General features: G+C 41.1%; 1 protein-coding gene across 4 annotated transcripts; it reads right to left on the reverse strand.

The window, feature by feature from the left end:
- Positions 1-6073: 6073 nt before the first annotated feature.
- Positions 6074-15919, reverse strand: c21h10orf88 (chromosome 21 C10orf88 homolog). 4 transcript variants are annotated; one of them, XM_068002299.1, is made up of 6 exons: positions 15738-15919; positions 14458-14658; positions 12486-12558; positions 12195-12401; positions 10541-11043; positions 6074-8522 (listed from the first exon to the last, which is right to left on the reverse strand). In XM_068002299.1, the coding sequence occupies exons 1-6, from the start codon at positions 15875-15877 to the stop codon at positions 8294-8296; spliced, it is 1353 nt and encodes a 450-aa protein (XP_067858400.1). In that variant the 5' UTR covers positions 15878-15919; the 3' UTR covers positions 6074-8293. The 4 variants fall into 4 exon arrangements, with proteins under 4 accessions (XP_067858400.1, XP_067858403.1, XP_067858402.1 ...); XM_068002302.1 differs by having other exon boundaries at positions 15842-15895; XM_068002301.1 differs by lacking the exon at positions 15738-15919 and adding an exon at positions 15247-15646.
- Positions 15920-21454: the final 5535 nt, after the last annotated feature.

Here is a 21454-nt window from a genome sequence, read left to right on the forward strand (position 1 = left end):
TTAGGCTGTAAAATGTACTACCAGAGTTAGTGATTGAAGTAGAGACCATATTTTAAAAAGTCAGAATAGGTTAGATAGGTGGCTGAAGAGCATAAAGGGTTATGGGAACCACACAGACACATGGGATTAGGACTAATGCTCCTGTGGAAGGTAAACACCAATGTGGACTGATTGGGCCAAATGATCTGTTTCCGTATTGTCATTTCTATGCAATTCTGGAATCGGGCCTGAACCCATGACCTTCTGCCTCAGAGGCATAAATGCTATCAGTGAGCCAAGACTTTCATTTTTAGCACAATATAATCATTTTAAGTGCTAAAAGATTATAGAATAGTATTTTTGCTTAAGAACACAAAGCATGGAATGAATAAATTAATTAATACAGCCCATCATGCCTGGTGCTTCCAATAAAACATGCAGTTTTTACTGCTATGAACACCCCCATAAAGCTTTTGAAGCACAACAGTAACTGAAGTTGTGCTGCATTGAAGTTTTCTGCTGTAATTAGAAAAACTCACACTTGCTGAACAAATTTCTAAACAATTATTAGATTTTAGATTTATTAATGCTGTAAACATTGAACAAGCTTGTATTTTTATTTGTTTCATATGACGTTATGGTTTCTGGATGTCTTATTGAAATATTTGTTTGCAGGTGTGTGAAGGAACAAACATACATTACATATCCATCACCATCCACTAATACTGCTCGATTTAAATTTGAGCCATTTAAACTCCTGCATGTTTTCCCTTCACTTTTCCTCCGTTGTAAAATTGTGGTCTGTAGAGCTTCCAATTCTTCTTCTCGGTGCTACTGGGGGTGCATCTCCCAAGAGAGAGATACAAGTCCTTCAGAAGGAAGCAGTGATGTTGTGATGGGACCCATTCAGCTGAGAGAAGATCGAAAGTACTCTGCAGATGCAGGTAGAGTTGCCATTTTCTGTATATATGTGCTCCAAAAGTACAATGGATTGGAAGAACAAAGTTTGCAGAATAACAATAATCTTAAACATTTCATTTTGTTGCACAGCAACTGTATAGTAACAGTTTTTAAAAAATATATTTTTCAGGGTTCCTGAATAAAGGCAGCAAAGCTGATAAGAAAACTGACCAAATCATTTTGCCATTTGTCTTGCCTTTGGTGGTTCTGGCTCTTCCATGTTGGCTGTAATGGTGAAAGCTCAGGAACCAACTGAGAAGATGTCCATACCAGCAATTATGAGGCAACCTTCTCATCGCACATCGTCCAGAGATAAAAGTTAAAATTTGAAAACATATGGCAATTACATAACAAGCTAGGCAAAAACAATGTTGCACTTAATTTTGAAATTATCAATTTTATTGCTGTGGTCAAGCTAATTTACCAGTAAACTATTAAGTAATTTCACCTAAGGGATTAAATGAGTAAATGCAATATATTTTGTTTTTACAGTATAGGATATGGCTCTCATACCAGTGCCCAATGAGCTTCCTGCTCAACCTAAACATGCATGCAAGGCACGTCTATGGTGGTGTGTAGTCCAACTTAAATATTTTCAATTGTTTAAGAATCTCAATGTGTGTATTTACAATTGCTGTGCGGTATGTAGTATCATGATTAAATAAAATCGTTTTTAAAACTACATGTCCATTTCTCTCATCCATTTATTTTAAGTTGCTACAATAGTCTAAATATTAACTAATCTTGGAGGAGTACTAAAACCTCCAGTCAGTACTGACAATTTGACTATTACAAAAAATAGTATACAACCTTACAAATGTACAGATTGTAGCACACAAGGAGGATTAAACCCAACTTCCCTCGCCTCTCAAATCAGACCAGGATAAAAGTATACATCCACCTATTAAAACTCATGATGAATTTGTTGGATAAATTATCTCTAACACGCACACCCAATAAAGCATACTTATTATAAAGCAGTAGGTCTAGCATACACTCTGTGTCATCACACTTCAAATAAGAAAGAAAGAAGATAAGAAATCTCCAGGAACACAAAGTACCAGAGCCTGAACAAAAGACAAAATACTGCAGATGCTGGAAATCTGAAACAAGAACATAAAATGTGGCCCAGGAGTCTGGTAGAAGGAAAAAAAAAGCACCAACCTTCTTGGGATGGTGCTGATTGCTGTTTCTTTCCACCAGACTCCTGGGTCACTGGAGCCTGCCAGGTTTTCATGCTCTACCTCTCCAACTTAGCTCACCTGCTTTAACTTAACTATTCACGATAGTAATAGTGTAAAGGGCAAAGAGGGGGAGGAATTTCTAAAGTGTGTTCAGGAGAACTTTCTAGCTCAGTATGTTTCCAGCCCAATGAGGAAGGAGGCATTGCTGGATCTGGTTCTGGGGAACGAGGTGGGTCAAGTATCAGTAGGGGAATATTTAGGGAACCGTGATCGTAGTATCAAGGTTTAGATTAGTTATGGAAAAGGACAAGGAGCAATCTAGAGTAAAAATACTTAATTGGAGGAGGGCCAATTTCAGTGGTTTGAGAATGGGTCTGACAAAAGGTAAATTGGAATCAAAGATTGGCAGGCAAAAATGTAATCGAACAATGGGTGACCTTTAAAGAGGAGATGGTTTGGATACAGGCTAGGTACATTCCCACGAGGGGGAAAGGTAGGGCAACCAAAGCCAGAGCTCCCTGGACGCCAAAAGAGATGAGAGTAAGATGAAGCAGAAAAAGGGGGTGTATGACAGATTTCAGGTTGATAATACAAGTGAGAACCAGGCTGAATATAGAAAGTACAGAGAAGAAGTGAAAAAGGAAATAAGAGGGGCAGAGAGTATGAGAATAGACTGGCGGCTAACATAAAAGGGAATCCAAAAGTCTTCTACAGGCATATAAATAGTAAATGGGTAGTAAGAGTGGTGGGGCTGATTTAGTGACCAAAAAGGAGATCTATGCATGGCCGAGGTACTGAATGAGTACTTTGCATCTGTCTTTACCAAGAAGATGCTGCCAAAGTCATAGTAAAAGAAGAGGCAGTTGAGATAGTGGAAGGGGTGAAATTTGATAAAGAGGAGGTACTAGAAAGGCTGGCTTTAAAGTAGATAAGTCACCCGGTCCCAATGGGATGCATCCTAGGTTGCTGAGGGAAGGGTGGAAATTGCGGAGGTGTTGGCCATATTCCTTCAATCCTCCTTAGATACGGAGGTGGTGCCAGAGGACTGGAGAATTACAAACGTTACACCCTTGCACAAAAAAAGGGTGTAAGTATAAACCTGGCAACTACAGGCCAGTCAGTTTAACCTCGGTGGTGGGGAAGCTTTTAGAAACGATAATCCGGAACAAAATTAAGAGTCACTTGGACAAGTGTGGATTAATAAAAGGAAAGCCAGCATGGCAAATCGTGTTTAACTAACTTGATTGAGTTTTTTGATGAGGTAACAGAAAGGGTTGATGAGGGCAATGCAGTTGATATTGCATATATGGACTTTCAAAAGGTGTTTGATAAAGTGCCACATAATAGGCTTGTCAGCAAAATTCAAGCCCATGGAATAAAAGGGGCAGTAGCAGCATGAATACAAAATTGGCTAGGTGACTGGAATCAGAGAGTAGTGGTGAGTGGTCGTTTTTCGGACTGGAGGAAGGCATACAGTAGTGTTCCCTAGGGGTCAATACTAGGACCACTGCTTTTTTTTATATATATGTTAATGACTTGGACTTGGGTGTACAGGGCACAATTTCAAAATTTGCACATGACACAAAACTTGGAAGTGTAGCAAACAGTGAGGACGATAGTAACAGACTTCAAGAGGACATGGACAGGCTGGTGGAATGGGCGGACACGTTGCAGATGAAATTTAATGCAGAGAAGTGCGAGGTGATACATTTTACATTTTGGGAGGAAGAATGAGGAGAGGCAATATAAACTAAATGGAACAATTCTAAAGGGGGTGCAGGAAAAGAGACACCTGGGAGTATATGTGCACAAATCTTTGAAGGTGGCAGGACAGGTTGAGAAAGCGGTTAAAAAAGCATACAGGATCATGGGCTTTATTAATAGAAGCACAGAGTACAAAGGCAAGGAAGTTATGTTGAACCTTTAGAAAACACTGGTTCGGCCACAACAGGAATATTGTGTCCAGTTCTGGGCACCACACTTTAGGAAGGATGTGAAGGCCTCGGAGAGGGTGCAGAAAAGATTTACGAGAATGGGTCCAGGGATGAGGGACTTCAGTTACGTGGATAGACTGGAGAAGCTGGGGTTATTCTCCATAGAGCAGAGAAGGGTGAGAGGAGATTTGATATAATTGTTCAAAATTCTGATGGGCTTAGGTAAAGCAAATGAAGAGAAACTCTTCACAATGGCGGAAGGGTCGAGAACCAGAGGACACAGATTTAAGGTGATTGACAAAAGAACCAAAGGCAACGTGAGGAAAAACTTTCTTACACAGCGAGTAATTATGATCTGGAATGCCCTACCTGAAAGGGTGGTGGATGCAGATTCAATCGTGGCTTTCAAAAAGAAACTGGATAAATATTTGAAGAGAAAAAAATTGCTGGGCTACAGGGAAAGAATGGGGGAATGGGACTAACTGGATTGCTCTTACAAAGAGCCAGCACAGGCTCTATGGGCCGAACGGCCTCCTTCTGTGCTGTAACGATTCTATGATTCCTTGACTCTTGTATTTCTCTCATCGTGCCTCCTTTTGTCTTGCAATATTCTCACTTCTGTCAATTATCTGTCTCCTGTTCTCCACCTAATCACTTTACAGCTCATTCTTTTTATTCTCTTGTGTTTCCCCCCCCCCCCCACTTCCCCTCGCTCTGTTCCTTATAGGCTGTTCATCTGTAATATCTTTTAGTTCTGATGAAAGATTATGCCTGAAACGTTAACTTGTCACTTCTCTCCACAGATGCTGTGTCTGTCTTGTTGAGTGTTTCCACCAGAGCCTGAACGTCTAGAACCTAACTAACCTCTGGATGGACTCACCCAGTGATTAGTTAACAGTTAGACTTTGTGCCTTTAAAGGGACCTAGCCAAAATAGACTCTAACGCGTAGTAAAATTTTTCTCTCCTTATAAATCTCACTCGCCATAAGTAATACCATAGAATCATAAAAAGGTTACAGCACGGAAGGAGGCCATTCGGCCCATCGAGTCCGCGCCGGCTCTATGCAAGTGCAATCCAGCTAGTCCCACTCCTCCGCCCTTTCCCCGTAGCCCTGCAATTTTTTTCCTTTCAAGTACTTATCCAGTTCCCTTTTGAAGGCCATGATTGAATCTGCCTCCACCACTTCCTCAGGCAGTGCATTCCAGATCCTAACCACTCACTGTGTAAAAAAGCTTTTCCTTATGTCACCTTAGGTTTTTTTGCCAATCACCTTAAATCTGTGTCCTCTGGTCCTTGACCCTTCCACCAATGGGAACAGTGTCTCTCTATCTACTCTGTCTAGACCCTTCCTGATTTTGAATACCTCTATCAAATCTCCCCTCAACCTTCTCAGTTCCAAGGAGAACAACCCCAGCTTCTCCAGTCTATCCACGAAACTGAAGTCCCTCATCCCTGGAATCATTCTAGTAAATCTCTTCTGCACCCTTTCTAAGGTCTTCACATCTTTCCTGAAGTGCAGTGCCCGGAACTGGACACAATACTCCAGTTGTGGCCGAACCAGTGTTTTATTAAGGTTCATCATGATTTCTATACTTTTGTACTCTATGCCTCTATTTATAAAGCCCAAGAACCCATATGCTTTTTTAACCACTTTCTCAACCTGCTCTGCCACCTTCAACGATATGTGCATATACACCCCCAGGTCTCTGTTCCTGTACCCCTTTTAGAGTTGTGCCCTGTAGTTTATATTGCCTCTCCTTGTTCTTCCTACCAAAATGTACCAAAGGAGATACATGTTTTAATATTTTTTAAAGCACTTTAATTTCAAGAATTAGAATTTATGGTCTTAAAGGAACAGACTAGATTAAGCGTTGCAGCAACTTAGCTGCAGAATAATACATTCTGCATTACATAGTGCAACGTCCTGTCATTACAAATAGTGTATCGTCAAAGTTACCGTGACTGTCACAGGATATCGCAGGTAAATGTATAATAAATGAGTACCCAACTGAGTGTTTTAAGTGCTGAAATTATTTAATGCGTTTTACCACTGGAGCTACTGCAAATTCAAAAGTCCTACATCCAGCACAAGTCCAACAATACCGGGATCAGCATCAGTCCATTGGGCATAATATACTGGCCAACCATTAGAAAATAATACACCTGCCAACTTGCAATTTTATTGTTTTTAATAAATATTTTCAGCAAATTATACTGGGTGGGAAGGGGAGAAGACAAAGACAAATCAAACTCCTGCACTGCAATTATATATTTAAGTTTAAAGACTATTTCTGCCGCAAAGCAATAAAATCTGTTAGTTTCAGAATAATGTTCTGGTTCTTTAGGGTACTGTATTTACATTCGAAGTATGAAGTTTACCCGTAAACAGATATAATCCAACGAGGCACATTTTGCCCTTTGTGCTATTACTGCACATTCAATATTAAAGCATAATCAGAATAAAACAGACGTTTTTACTTAACACCAACATAAAGCTGTTCATCTGAACAGTATGCAATAACTTAAAAAGCAAAGCTCATTCTGTATAGTTAATAGCATACTTTTAAGTGACGATAGAATCTCATTGGCCTGCACAAACGTGATAATATCATGGTTTATAGGATTTCCAACTTGGCACTGTCGCCAAATTAATTGTTCTCATGACCTGCAAGAAACTGTGCATACTCTCCCAAATACAGTTACAAATCTCTCTCCAAAAAGTTACAAATCACAAAACAGTGCAAAAGAAATGTGTGTTTTACCTTAGATTTATAAGGTTAATAGATTGAACAAACTTTGAAGGAAGCAGTTTAATATTTGGTTGAGCTTGTAGCCATTGACACTAATTTATATTCCCTTTTCTGTAGTTCACTTTACATTTCATCTGACTGAGCCCCCATTAACTTATATTTGCTCAGCTGACAGCATAATTTGAACAATAATGCCTATTATGTAACCATTCTAATGCCCCACTCATGCTCTAGCAGTGCATTTCAACTCCTCAAACCAGCCAGATACATAAATGAAATTATAGGGCAAAGGGGTTGAATGCAACATTCCTCTTTTCGAAGCAGCGTATCCAAAGAAACCCACATACTATTTTAAGACAACCACCTTTCTTGCTTGTAACACTACCTTGAGGCAAGACCATAGACGTAAGATTTTAATACCACATTCAATGCAGTGTTCAACTGTAAAATTACACTGCTGCTACCTTAATATTATGAATGCAAACAGGGTACAAATTGATTTCCTGAAGTTCAAAAATGTATTTAATCTCACTAACTTTTACATTGGTGATTAACGACAATCATCGATAGGTCTTCCAAAAACAGTATAAGTGAATGCTTGAAAGTAGTTATATAGTACATAACTTTTAAGATTAATATTTTTGAAGAGGTATGCTAAATTACACTGGTCTTGGAGTTTTAAATTTATGCTGCAAGTGCCCAAACAAGCAGAGGTGGAGGGGACAAAAATCAATTTCAGGCCCCTTTACATTCTTAATATTAAATCTTCAAGGGCATAGTAACAACAATTAATAGAATATCAAAAATATCATTCACTGGTAATACACATTCAAATCATGGTTACAATATTATTTCTAGAACATTTTGATTTTTAGTATTTTTGTATGTTACAAATATTTTTTTTAAATAGAGGACATTTTAAGCCCAAGAAATGCCACTAGTCAAAGGCAACAGCATATGATTAAATTATAACTGCAATGCTGCATTTTGTACTTTATTTTCTGTTGATGCATTTGGTAGTTTCCACTAGACTTTTTCTGAGGGCCGTTCATGTGCATTCGACGGAGACTCATGGGAGCATATATGTTTTAAGTTATTTTTCCCATTAATTTTGCATATATCTCAAGCTGCCAATTTAGGACAGATCATGGTGTTCTGATTTAGGATTTATCCATTACTGAGGCAACAGAGCTGGGATTAGCCCTTTTCAAACCTCCAGGCCCACAAACTTCAAAGACATAACAGCAAGTAAAAAAATATAAGCACAAATAGGACTGAGTTACCTGGGTAACATTGCCATGGGTCACTGGCTGTATGTGTGATTCATGGAAAAACAAAACACAACAAACTTAATGGGCTGAAACTTTCATTCTATATGGCCCAGGACCATTGTTTGAACACCGTTGCACTAAATGCTACATTCAGGGTTTCTCAAACCTAAACCAGTTTCACAGTAGTCTTTTGAGGGGTGTGAAGAAAAATTAGTTAAAGCTCCCCATTTGTTAAGATGGTGCCACATTCATAGCTTTTTGTTACAGTTCTATTCAGAGCAATGTTTTCAAGCAGGTTCGTGAGTGAATCAAACTTTTCATCAAGGTCAGCTTGCAACGTGTTTATTCGACAATCAATATAATCTTTCAGTCTCTTTTCTATAGACTCCATGTGTTCAGTGATATGCTTTTCCAACTCAGAACAAAAAGCCTGTTGGTTATGCCTGTGAAGAAATGCAGCAACATGAAATCAAGCAGGCAGGTTCTCAAAAATGTACCTTTTAAAAAAAATACCAACAAGGTTTACTTCTAGAATTGTTCATGATTAATCAAAAATAAAAAAAGGTTAGAAGATATACGTTGTGGGACAGTAGTTCATGAAAAATGACCAAGGTGATGCAAACTGCATAACTTGTGAACAGCAGATGCATAACTGGTTTAGTCTTTGATGTTTGTTTTGTTCATATATAATAGTAGCTCTCGCGTGGCACTGCTCATGGGCAGTTCAGGACCAGAAACGTAGTTTCTGATACTTACTGTGATACTGCAGACGCCTAAAATGTCACAGCAGCTTACCCATCACAATACAGTAAACATACTGAAGCAATTTATCACATCACTAAAATGAAGTAAAATTATTTATTCTTCTCTCCTCCCTGCCCCAAAGCTTTTTTTCTCTCAATTATTTTTATGACTATACATATCACCACTATCATTAGCCTTAGTCCAGGTCTGGTTAAATGACTTAATGCAGTCACAACATCTGAGACATCACAAATACTCCTCTCTAGCATTACTGCAGAGATCAGTTCCCTTCAGCAACTCAAAAAATGTCTAATTCCAATTTAGCTCAGAATTATTTAAAAGTTTAAATTGTTTAAAACACTGGAAAGAAATCTTTATCTTTGATGTTTGGATCTCACTATTTGTGCCTCCCCACTGTTTGTAAATGCTCTGCTTTGTTGTCACATGACATGGTTGCTGTAGTGTATTCTGGGTATTGCAATTCCATAGGAGCAGGGTGAAAACTACAACTCCCATAATGCAGTTTCCTGGCGCACATAAACATATGTAAACAGTCTCTAGAAATCCCAGAGCCCAAATTAAATTTCCAACTCGGACCAAAGCATAGCTCAAGCCCCACACCCCAGAAAGATGTAGGGTCTAAGCTGGAACATAAGAAATAGGAAGAGTAGGCCATACGGCCCCTCGAACCTGCTCCACCATTCAATAAAGTCATGGTGGATCATCTAACTCAACTCCCCTTTCCCGCCCTATCCCCATATCCCTTGATTCCCTTAGTGTCCAAATATCCATCGATCTCAGTCTTCAATATACTCAAAGACTCAGCATCCACAGCCCTCTGGGGTAGAGAATGCCAAACAGTCATAACCCTCTGAGTGAAGAAATTTTCCCTCATCTTGGTTCTAAATGGCCGATCCCTTTTCTTGAGACTATGAGCCCTAGTTCTAGACTCTCCAGCCAGGGGAAACAGCCTCACGGCATCTACCCTGTCAAGCCCTCTAAGAATTTTATACATTTGAATGAGATCATCTCTCATTCTTCTAAACTCCAGAGAATACAGGCCAATTCTACACTTTCTCTCCTCGTGGGATAACCCTCTCATCCCAGGAATCAATCTAGTGAACCTTCAGTGCACCCCCTCTAAGACAAGTAGACCCTTCCTTAGGTAAGGGGTGGAGGAAGATACCTCTTTCCGGCATTTCTAATTTTAAGGGTACTTTTAGTGACATCACTATTTGTAAAACAGGTTAAGAGTTGTGGAACCACGGCTTCGATATCAAACATTCTCTTGTGTAAGGTAACTTGCAGCCTTTTGCTCCTATGCGTTCTCATACTTTGTGAAGTTTTTAAAAAATGTACTTTGCTATTTTTGCTATGAAATTTATGATATAATTGCCATTACATCATTTTTTGTTCCATTTGGTAGGTGCATGCCACTAATAAGTCATTACAAAAGCCCCGGTAGTTGAAGGCATAAACCACCAGTCTACATCCCAGACGCTATGTTGTGAACCCACAGTGATCATGCACAGGCTGGTTCAGAATTGCAATGAATTCCCTAGCTTCTAAGAGGTGGGAGGAGAGAATTAAAAGCTAAACTGAACAAAATTTTCAACAGGACTGTTGTCAGCATTATTTTTTTAAAAAAAGTAAACTGCACATAGAAACAGGTTCTATTGCTGTGCAACAGACATCAGCAAAATGCCAAAATTCGTACCTGCCACAGGTTCTGTCCTCTGCTGCTGCACTATTTTTAGTAACTTTAACTTTCTCTCCCATACGAAGTTCATTCACCTGGCCACAAAGGTTCTGAAGAAAAGGAAGCATTTCAGAACTAAAGGCATTTTGCTCCCCATTGCTTTGTTTGCACAAAAACGTTGACACGAGTTCTTTCAAATCTCCTCCAGCAAACTTGCATTGATCTACATCTTTCACGTGGTCTTCATATGTTGTTTTATTATTATTTGTTCCAGTAGGTGAGACCGAGCCATCTCTTGCTTGGGTAAATTCAGCATTAAATGTAATTATTCCTTCTGAATCCTTTGTTTCTTCCATTTTTGAAATGGACATTTGGTTAGTTTCACCAAATAAAGGGGACGAGGTCACTCCTTCTTTAACCGGCGCAGTGGTCATCTGAGATGAACTAGCTACTGTTCCAACTTCTGTCAAATCTCTTGCTCCAAAGATACCTTGGAACAATCCACCTATTGCTGCCTGATTCTGCATGGAGAACAATCGATATACGAGGTTATAACAATTTCAATTAATGTTACTGATTATCTGAAAAAGCCATCATAAGTAAAGCTGCTCGTTTCCATGGTGCAGAGGCAGAGATCAATCGGTAGCCAGCCAGGTTGAGATCATCTACCTCAGCAAAGACCAGGAATCACACCTACGCATCAGCTAGAAGCTGCCTTTACCAATCAAGGGACAAGGATTCTCCTCCCCCATCAACTCTCTCCCTCATCTCCTCTCAAGATACTGCCTTCATTACTGGGGTGCAGTTGTGGGCAACTTACAGTACCATCCCTACCATTGATTACTGAATTAATCTTATACAAAATACAGTACCAACAAGTTCACAATGCAGCTGCTTGGCAGTAGTTACACAATGAAGAATAAAGTATAAATCTGTAATGGGGAACTATTCACTATTTTTCTTGATCATATATCTATATTTAAATGGTTTTGTGCTCTCCATGCTTTAAGCATTACTCTTCACTGGAGGTTTATGGAAAACAATTAAAATTCTGGCAGCATTATGAAACAGAAAAATGCAGCTTCAAAAATAATTACAAAAATGAAAAATAAGTATTTTCCTGTAGTCAAAGTGTCACACACATTATGCTGTTCAAATAATATCTTTTCAAATTAGTTCTCATGGCCTACTTCTTCTCCCCATCATATGTCTCTGAATTGTCACTACCATTCCCTAACACCTATACGTAGAGTAGGCACAAACCTAAATGCACTGTTCAAATTTTCCATAATGTATTATGCAATAAAAAATACAATATACTATAAGCTAGTGGGTACTTGACTTGAAAAAAAGTGACTCACAATCATGTGCTCTGAAGTATACATTTCATTACAATTGAGCATTCTAGATGTCTTTCCCTTTTTTTCATTATATACAATTAATTATATAATTTTCATTATAGACAATCCTTTCAGATGAACAAATTGTTCCACTTTATAAGAAGATGATGTGCATAAGGGAGAGCCAAGAATGAGAGTTAGAGATTTATAAAAATATTTCAATGCAGAAACATAAGCATTCTAATAACCACATCTATGATCTTAAAAGTACTGTTGCCTTGTGGAAACAAAAATCTTACTCAACTCTTTACTGTGACCAATATACAATTCACCTTTTGTTGGAACTGGACCATGTTAAAAAGTTGCTGAGCTCCAGGTGACAGCTTTGTTCCCATTGAATCCATCATGGTTTGTACTCGTTCCAAGTTAATGCTCTTTCCTATTGGAGAAAAGCCTCTTGAGATCCTTACAGCAGCATGTGTTATGCCCAGTAATATTTTACTAATTCGCACTTTCTCCTTTCCACCTAAAGATAGCAGCTAAGAACAGAATATTAATCAGAGGATTCCCAGAGTAAAACATGACCAGTAAAAAAAAACAAAAAAAAAATCTTAACACCTTACCTTTAGTTCACAAGATGAACCAGGAAATTCCAACTTAAAATACTTCTTAAACAAGAGGATCTGTTCATGGTCACTGAAAGACAATTTAAAAACAGAAATGTTGGTAGTTACAAAATACAATTATCTTAATGCATTCAAAATGTGAGTGGCTCCAGTACAGCAGCTGCTACTTAAGTGATCCCTGTCAGAAGGTGAATCTGAAGCAGGTTCTTCAACTGGAGAGTGAATCCTATAGCAATAGCTGCAATTTGGGAACTAAACCTGAAATAGCAATGAAGGAACACCACCCATTTGTCTGCTGTAATTTCAGCAGAAGAGCCATGGAAATCCTGGAGGAATGACCCTCTTTAAAGTCCACCACTTTTCAAACCTCCTAAGCTCTCCTTTGACTACTTGTCCACTTTTCCTTATACCTCTGTAAAATACTTTGGGCTGTTTTTCTATGTTGAAGGTACTTATATAAATGCAAGTTTTGTTGTTAAAACCATAAAAAGGTCAAATGGGGTTTTGAATTTTATATATGGGGCACTGTCACCATTAAATAGACTTTGACCCAACAGTGCTGTGATCACTTTTTTGGAGGCACAGCAAAAGCATGGATCATTAGTGGGGATGCTTCTAAAGGCATATCACTCTAATACTCCATTAAATCAGAACTTAGCATAAGTTATTATATGTACTGTACAATGTAAATACTATATTATTTGCATCGTATAGTGTAAATAGCTGCTTTATGAAGCACTGCACCTGGCTGCACATGCCTTCAAGTGGACTTATTTTACCAAATGTGTTAGTGGTGAGCAATAGGGTAATGTCAATAAGCCACAAGGTGAATTTTTAAAAATAGTTTTCACAGAATTGCAAAAACAAAATTAACAACTCCTTCAATTCCGTCTGTAATTTGCATTATTATTTTAAATAAAAACGGGTTTAAACCATGCAATAAATTGGGCCTTTTGAGAACAGCCAAAAGAACCCAACTGGTTGGGCCAGAAATCGTTCCCAAAATAACGACGGAGCTCAACAGCGCTCTCTGTTTTCTATGGCAAATTAAAGGAGCAAGTTCCCGTGTTTGCACGTGCGCACTAAAACACGGAAATTGTGAGCTTGCTCCTATCGGTTCGCCAGCGATTTGACAGCTTCGAATTAAAGGGCTATCACACGCTACAATCATAGAAATCACTGGAAAAAAAAATCGCAAACTTGCTCATCCACCCTGCTGGAAAGTAACTAATTACACCACCAAACAGATACGCCCAAAAATACCAGGTCTAAACTAAGTTGTAAAAGTGCATTTAGTCTTAATGACTGCCAAACAATTAAAAATTAAATTTTAAAAATGTGGAGTCTACTATTGCTCCTTATTTTAATAGTTTTTGGTCATTAAAAGAAACATTTTTAAAATTAAAAAATTAATTTTTTTCCTTTTCCCTTCTGTCTCTTTAATTCGATTATTTCTTTGGCTTTTTAATTTAAAATTTTTTTTTTTACTTACAATGACTTCCAGAATACTAACTTTAAATGAATGAAGTCTGCTTGCCTGCTCTTCCTGACAGATTTTGTGGACGTATCACCTATTCTCAGACGCATCAACTTACGCTGCTCAGAGGCTGAGTTGATAGCACACAATTTTTTTTTAAAGTTAAAAAAAGTGTGCTGAATTTGAACTTTAAAAAAAAAATTGTGCGCTGATTTTGAAAAGTTCAAAATCAGCACACAATTTTTTAAAAGTTCAAAATCAAGCAAGTCGACGCCACAGGGCCTGCAGTAAGTACTTTTGTTAATTTAATTCGCAGGAGCCGAGGCGAGCGTTGCCACACCGCTCTGCGCAAGTTCTGGCCCATTACTAATATCAAAATTGGTATTTGCACCGATGGCAAAACTCAGGAGTTGCTTCAATACAGTGTAAGTAACTGGCTCCTTACTGCTGATTCAAGATTAACATTCATTGTAAGCTAAAACAATACATTACCCATTTATTTGTAGATTATCTACTCTTTGGCCTTGGCTTGTTCCACAGTACTCTTCTTCTGTGTAAACCTCCATCGTCCTTGCTTCACTCACTACTTCCACAAAGACTATGTCAGCAGGCTGCTGAGAACACTGTAGATACAGCACACACGGAGTTTCCACAGTATTGTTTTGAGGCCGTTCCAAAGTAACTAGTTCTGCACTGAATCATAACAAAGGAAACAGTAAGCCATCTCTAATTTAAAGCAAGACAAACATTTTTCAAAATCATAATGTATCACAATTTTCTTTTATCCTTGGCTTGTCACAAATGCTACTTACATTTTTAGTAACCACAGACTTTGCATTTTTCTCATATGGATTGAGATTTCCTTAATGCATACATCAAATATTGCACAATTATATGTTCTCTACCATTGCTATGTACAATAGAACATCCAATAATTCTTGAGTAACTATGTCCCAGGGTTTCAGAAAAAGTTGATTGAGGCCTTCTTCACTTACAGGGGTCCTAGTACCACATTTAAACATATGGACATAACTGCATAACTAGTGATGAAAGTGCACAGATTACTTCATGAGAAACAGTCAAATACTACAGCATTTTCAGCAGACGCAGCACATTAAACTACAAAAACCTCGATCAATGATCAAAAAATAGTTGCACTTGTTTTTCATCTTACCATTTTACCAAACACATGCATATAAGGTGCGAATGAGTATTGAGATCACATGCCCAACAACAGTGTCTATCACTCAATTTTTAGTTATTAATTAGAAATGCAATTACCCAAATCTGGATTCGTATTAGGGCACCCCTGCACTGGAGAATGATTATTTCGACTCATGTGAACACATGAAGCAGACTTGTGATAATCCATTTATCTTCACTCAGCTGACAGCACTCTTATGTCAAGGGATCCTATCATTTTACTGCCGTTGGACACATCAGAGTCGGTAAAAGTCACCCCCAAAAATTCCAATAGTCAATCACCACCTTAAAAACAAAGTTACTGGCACCAACTCATGAATCTCATCTGCAGCTTCTAAAAATAGAACTGAGCCGATTTTACAGCGAGCGGTGCCGCTCAAAAGCAGAGGGCTGTCAACGCCAGGCCTGAGACCCGGGGCCCGAAAAACCCAGGCAGCGGCGCAAACCGCCAACTCATAAATACCCGCAGCTCGGCCACGGTGACTTTGATCACTCGCTCCCGGAGGGGGGGGGGGGGGAGGGAGCCAGACCGCACTCCCCGGCCACACCGGCCCCAGCCACAGCCTTACCCGACACAGCTCCCTCCGCCGTCTCCTTCCGAGTCGGCCGCCACGACCTGCAGCGCCTCACGCAGCCGCCCCCCACCGCACTCCCACGCGGCTCTGACACACACCGGGGCCGCTCGGCAACCGCTGGGCCTCGGCTCCATGCTGGCCCCGCTCAGCCCGCTGCTCCCTCGCCCCCCCGTCTCCCAGCGACTGCGCCCGCCCGCCCGCTACCGGAAGCAACCGAGTGCGCAGCCGCCCGGCCGTGGATTTAGAGACTCAAGAGAAATGTGAAGCGCGGAAAGCGTTGGTCCAATGCTGGAGAATATAAACACACTGTAAATACAAGTCTGCATTTTGTAATAACATCATTCCTCAACTCTGGATCCCCCCCCCAGTGAGTCAGGGAAATTTGGCAAAGTCCTTGATAATTTCCTGCACAACCAATTCCCTTCCTCTCTCTCCAGCACACCCTTCAGTCGTTGAGAACTGAGCTCTAGTTTAGAAGGGTTCAGTATTTGTTCACTCTGCACTTTTTAACCACTGGATTCATTAAACGTAAAATTAAAATTCATAATACAAAAAGTATAATTGAAAAAATTAACACAGGACTTGCATTTATCGAACAGGTTTCATATCCTCAGGATGTTTCAAAAGTTTAACATCTAAAAGACAACACCTCTGACAGTATGATATTCTCTCAATACTGTGCTGAAGTCTCACTCCAGATTATGTGCCCAAGTCCCAGGTGTGACTTGAACCCATGAACTTCTGATGGAGGCAACAGAGTCAATCTTAAATATACTAGTACATTGGCATTGTTCACAGGTCATTTGCTCCACTGTCTGGCCCCATCCTCGACCACCACCTGGTCCCTGACTCCTTTGACCAACCACAGGCTTTGGGCCTCATTATGCACTTGCTATGAATTCTTATTACAGATTTGCAAAGTAATGCACAGGTCGCCCAGTCTGTACATGTAACCCACAGCCACTTCTCTGCATTCATTTGCTTGCATATTTTGGTTGCTGCTCCAGACCTGAATTCTCCCCTCTCCTTTTTCTTACCATCCATCTCTGGTCTCCACTCCTCCTAATACTACTTCACCTATTTTCTTGGTTTCTGATTTCAATTGTCAACCTTACTGCTTCAAGCCCCAATCCACTCACCACCATTGCTCTACTGTCATCACCCACCACCATGGCTCTACTGTCATCACCCACCACCATGTCCAATCATCTAAAGCAATACTGTGCTTCCCACTCCTCGTACAAATCCTCCCACTACTCCAGGATTATCATGGATGGTAAAGACAATCTCAGGCTCCTCGTCCAAATAAAAGGTGTCGCTATGGGAACCTGTATGGGTCCCAGCTATGCCTGTCTTTTTGTGGGATACGTGGAACATTCCTCGTTCCACTCCTACTCAGGTCCCCTCCCTCACATCTTTTTCCGGTACATTGATGACTGTATCAGTGCTGCTTCCTGCTCGCGCCCCAAACTGGAAAATTTCACCAACTTTGCTTCCAATTTCCACCCTTTCCTCTCCTTCACATGGTCCATCTCCGACTCTTCTCTTCCCTTCCTCGACTTCTCTATCTCTATTTCTGGAGATAGGCTGTCAACCAATATCTATTATAAGCCCACCGACTCCCACAGCTGCCTTGATTACACTTCCTCCCACCCCACTTCCTGTAAGGACTCTATTCCCTTCTCCCAGTTTCTCCGTTTCCTTCACATCTGTTCTGACGATGCCACCTTCTAGACCAGTGCTTCCAACATGTCTTCCTTTTTCCTCAACCGAGGATTCTCCTCCAGTGTAGTTGACAGGGCCCTTGACCGTGTCCATCCTATTTCCCGCACTTCTGCCCTCACCCCTTCCCTTCCTTCCCAGAACCATGATAGGGTCCCCCTTGTCCTCACCTTCCACCCCACCAGCCTCCACAATCAACGTATCATCCTCCACCATTTCCATCACCTCCAGCACAATCCCACCTCCAAACACATCTTACCCTCCCCTCTCCTTTCAGCATTCCGAAGGGACCACTCCCTCAGCGAACACCCTAGGCCACTCTTCCATCACCCCAACACCCGCTCTCCTCCCCATGGCACCTTCCTGTGCTAGCACGGGAGATGCAACACCTCCCCTTCACCTCCTCCCTTCCCACTGTCCAGGGCCCCAAACACTCCTTTCAGGTGAAACAGCGGTTTACTTGTATTTCTTTCAATTTAGTATACTGTATTCACTGCACACAATGCAGTCTCCTCTACATTGGGGAGACCAAACACAGATTGGGTGATCACTTTGCTGAATACCTCTGCTCTGTCTGCAAGCATGACCCTGACCTGCCAGTCACTTGCCATTTTAATTCCCCATCTCTCTCCCACTCTGACCTCTCTGTCCTCAGCCTCTTACACTGTTCCAATGAAGCTCTCGTAAGCTCGAGGAACAGCACCTCATCTTTCGCTTTGGCACTTTACAACCTTCTGGACTCAAAATTGATTTCAATAACTTCAGATCATAACCACTGCTCCCATTTTTTCGGACAGCAAGTTCTGGTCATGGTTCTGATGTTGCCATTCACAGCTACTCCAGACCCACCTTTTGTTTCTTAACCTGTCCCATTATCACCCTCCTTGCCTTTCACCATCATCCCTTTTGACATTTAATCACTCTCGCCCTCCCCACTATCACAGACCTTCCCTTTTGTCCGCTCCCCTCCCTTTCCTCCCCTCCTTTCTACCCCCCCCCCTTTCCCTGGCTCTGTACTTGCTTAAAAACTTTAGTTCTTTAACATCTCCCAGTTCTGACAAAAGGTCTTCACCCTGAAACGTTAACTCTGTTTCTTTCTCCACAGATGCTACCTCACTTGCTGAGCTTTTCCAGCATTTTCTGTTTTTATTTCAGATTTCCAGCATCTGCAGTATTTTGCTTTTGAGAGAGCCGGACAGGTTCAAGAGGGAATTTCAGAGTTTAGGACCTAAACAGCTGTAGGCACGGCCGCCAACAGAGGGGAGAAGGAAATCAGGGATGCTCAAAAGAACAGAATTGGAGGAACGCAAAGTTCTCAGAGGGTTGTAGGGCTGGAGGAGGTTACAGAGATAGGGAGGGGCAAGGCCATGCGATATGGAACAAAGGCATTGAGGTACAGATCAGCCATGATCTAAATGAATGATGGAACATGCTTGAGTGGTGGAATGGCCTACTCCTGTTCCTATGTTTCTGCTCTCCTCACCTTCAACACCAATTGTGAGGAGTTCATGGATTTCTGTATCTCCAAGACCATCTTCTTAGCTGCCTGTTACCTGCTCCCCACTTTGAACTCCATCCAGCCCCTATACCCATATCACAGTACAACTTCTCATTTTCCCTCAAGCTCACCAAACTCAACTCCCTCATGAAACCTAACTTCTGCTCCTTCAAACCCACTCCCAATTTTACATCACACAACTATCCCTCCTCAGCATGGACAAAAGAGCTGAATTCCAGAAGTGAGGTGAGAGTGATTGCCCTTGACATCAAGGCAGCATTTGACCGAGTGTGGCACCAAGGAGCCCGAGTAAAATTGAAGTCAATGGGAATCAGGGGGAAAACTCTTCAGTGGCTGGAGTCATACCTAGCACAAAGGAAGATGATAGTGGTTGTTGGAGGCCAATCATCTCAGCCCCAGGACATTGCTGCAGGAGTTCCTCAGGGCAGTGTCCTAGGCCCAACCATCTACAGCTGCTTTATCAATGACCTTCCCTCCATCATAAGGTCAGAAATGGGGATGTTCACTGATGCTTGCACAGTGTTCAGTTCCATTCACAACCCCTCAGATAATGAAGCAGTCCGTGCCCGCAAGCAGCAAGACATGGACAACATCCAGGCTTGGGCTCATAAGTGGCAAGTAACATTCGCGCCAGACAAGCGCCAGGCAATGACCATCTCCAACAAGAGAGAGTCTAACCACCTCCCCTTGACATTCAACGGCATTACCATCGCTGAATCCCCCACCATCAACATCCTGGGGGTCACCATTGACCAGAAACTTAACTGGACCAGCCACGTAAATACTGTGGCTATGAGAGCAGGTCAGAGGCTGGGTATTCTGTGGCGAGTGACTCACCTCCTGACTCCCCAAAGCCTTTCCACCATCTACAAGGCACAAGTCAGGAGTGTGATGGAATACTCTCCACTTGCCTGGATGAGTGCAGCTCCAACAACCCTCAAGAAGTTCGACACCATCCAGGACAAAGCAGCCCGCTTGATTGGCACCCCATCCATCACCCTAAACATTCACTCCCTTCACTACCGGCGCATTGTGGCTGCAGCGTGTACCATCCACAGAATGCACTGCAGCAACTCGCCAAGGCTTCTTCGACAGCACCTCCCAAACCAGCGACCTCTACCACAATGAAGGACAAGGGCAGCAGGCACATGGGAACAACACCACCTGCACGTTCCCCTCCAAGTCACACACCATCCCAACTTAGAAATATATCGCCGTTCCTTCATCGTCACTGAGTCAAAATCCTGGAACTCCCTTCCTAACAGCACTGTGGGAGAACCTTCATCACATGAACTGCAGCGGTTCAAGAAGGCAGCTCACCACCACCTTCTCAAGGGCAATTAGGGATGGGCAATAAATGCTGGCCTTGCCAGCGACGCCCACATCCCAAGAACGAATTTTAAAAAAGCAGAATGCTCGCTGATACTTCAATAGCTCCCTCTTCTTAGCTTCTGTCTCCACTTTTTGAAATGCTGGTTATTACCCTTACCCCTTAAAAAGAACACCCTTGATTTCTCCAATCTCTAGCCTTCCTTTCTAGAGTCCCTGAATGTGTGCTCACCATACAGCTTTGTACCTACCTCAACCATCATTCCTTCTTCAAACCTCTTCAGTCCCATTCCTATCCTGTTCACAGCACCAAGACCACTTTGGCCAAAGTCACCAACAATGTTCCTTGGTGACTGCAAAAGCAGTGCACAATCCTTCCTCTCCCCCTTGACCTCTCCACACCGTTTGATGGACAGTCATCCTGGATGTGGCCAAAGGTTCCATCCTTGTCTACATGCTGCCTCTCACCAACATCATTCATAGAAATGGGATTAGTTTTCAGCTTTGCTGATAACACCCAGCCTCTCTGTCTCTATCTAGAGAAAGAGAGCATTTGGAAATGCTCTTGCAAGAAGCATAAAATCTTTCAATTCTTCTGAGCATGTTCCAATTATCTCTGAATAATATAGTTGTGTCAAATTCAATACTTAGACTCTACAAGAAAATAATTGTCTAGATGAATCCTTGTTTTGAAACAAAAACATTCTGGGTACTATATTAACTGTATTATGTTGTATGGAAGGCAAGAGTGATGCAGTGAACTGTAAGGCCTGCAGAGGGCACCCTTAGGCTTAAGTAGTTTTGAAAGAACATAAAGGCGGATTCTTGCCATTTTGAACAGGAAAAGTGAATGCATCAATGATAAATTAGATATGAGACGATATTATGAACAAGTAATGGAACAATATTTTGCAGCGTAAAATATGGCGTTCCAATGTGCTTTTACAAAACAAAATAATTTGCCAACTACATTTCAGATGTACTAATAACCATTTAATAACATATTGAAGTTTTCAGATTGTGCCTCTCCACCTTTTACAGGTTGAGTTCAGTGACTACACCACTCTTTGTTTGTCCATGATTATGTTCTGCCGTCTGAGAGCTTTTCCTCACTCCATATTCATTTCTTTCTTACTTCCTT

The sequence above is a fragment of the Heptranchias perlo genome, chromosome 21, assembly GCF_035084215.1.
Source record: "Heptranchias perlo isolate sHepPer1 chromosome 21, sHepPer1.hap1, whole genome shotgun sequence".
NCBI lineage: Eukaryota > Metazoa > Chordata > Chondrichthyes > Hexanchiformes > Hexanchidae > Heptranchias > Heptranchias perlo.

Bases quoted from the DNA above. Each gene is read 5' to 3' on its own strand.
- c21h10orf88 (XM_068002299.1), bottom strand. From the start codon at position 15,877: ATGGAGCCGAGGCCCAGCGGTTGCCGAGCGGCCCCGGTGTGTGTCAGA. The intron at 12,559-14,457 runs GTAATGTATTGT...ATTGTCTTTCAG, and splicing joins GATAATCTACAAATAAATGG to TGACCATGAACAGATCCTCT. The intron at 12,402-12,485 runs GTAAGGTGTTAA...TTCTGTTCTTAG, and splicing joins GTTCATCTTGTGAACTAAAG to CTGCTATCTTTAGGTGGAAA.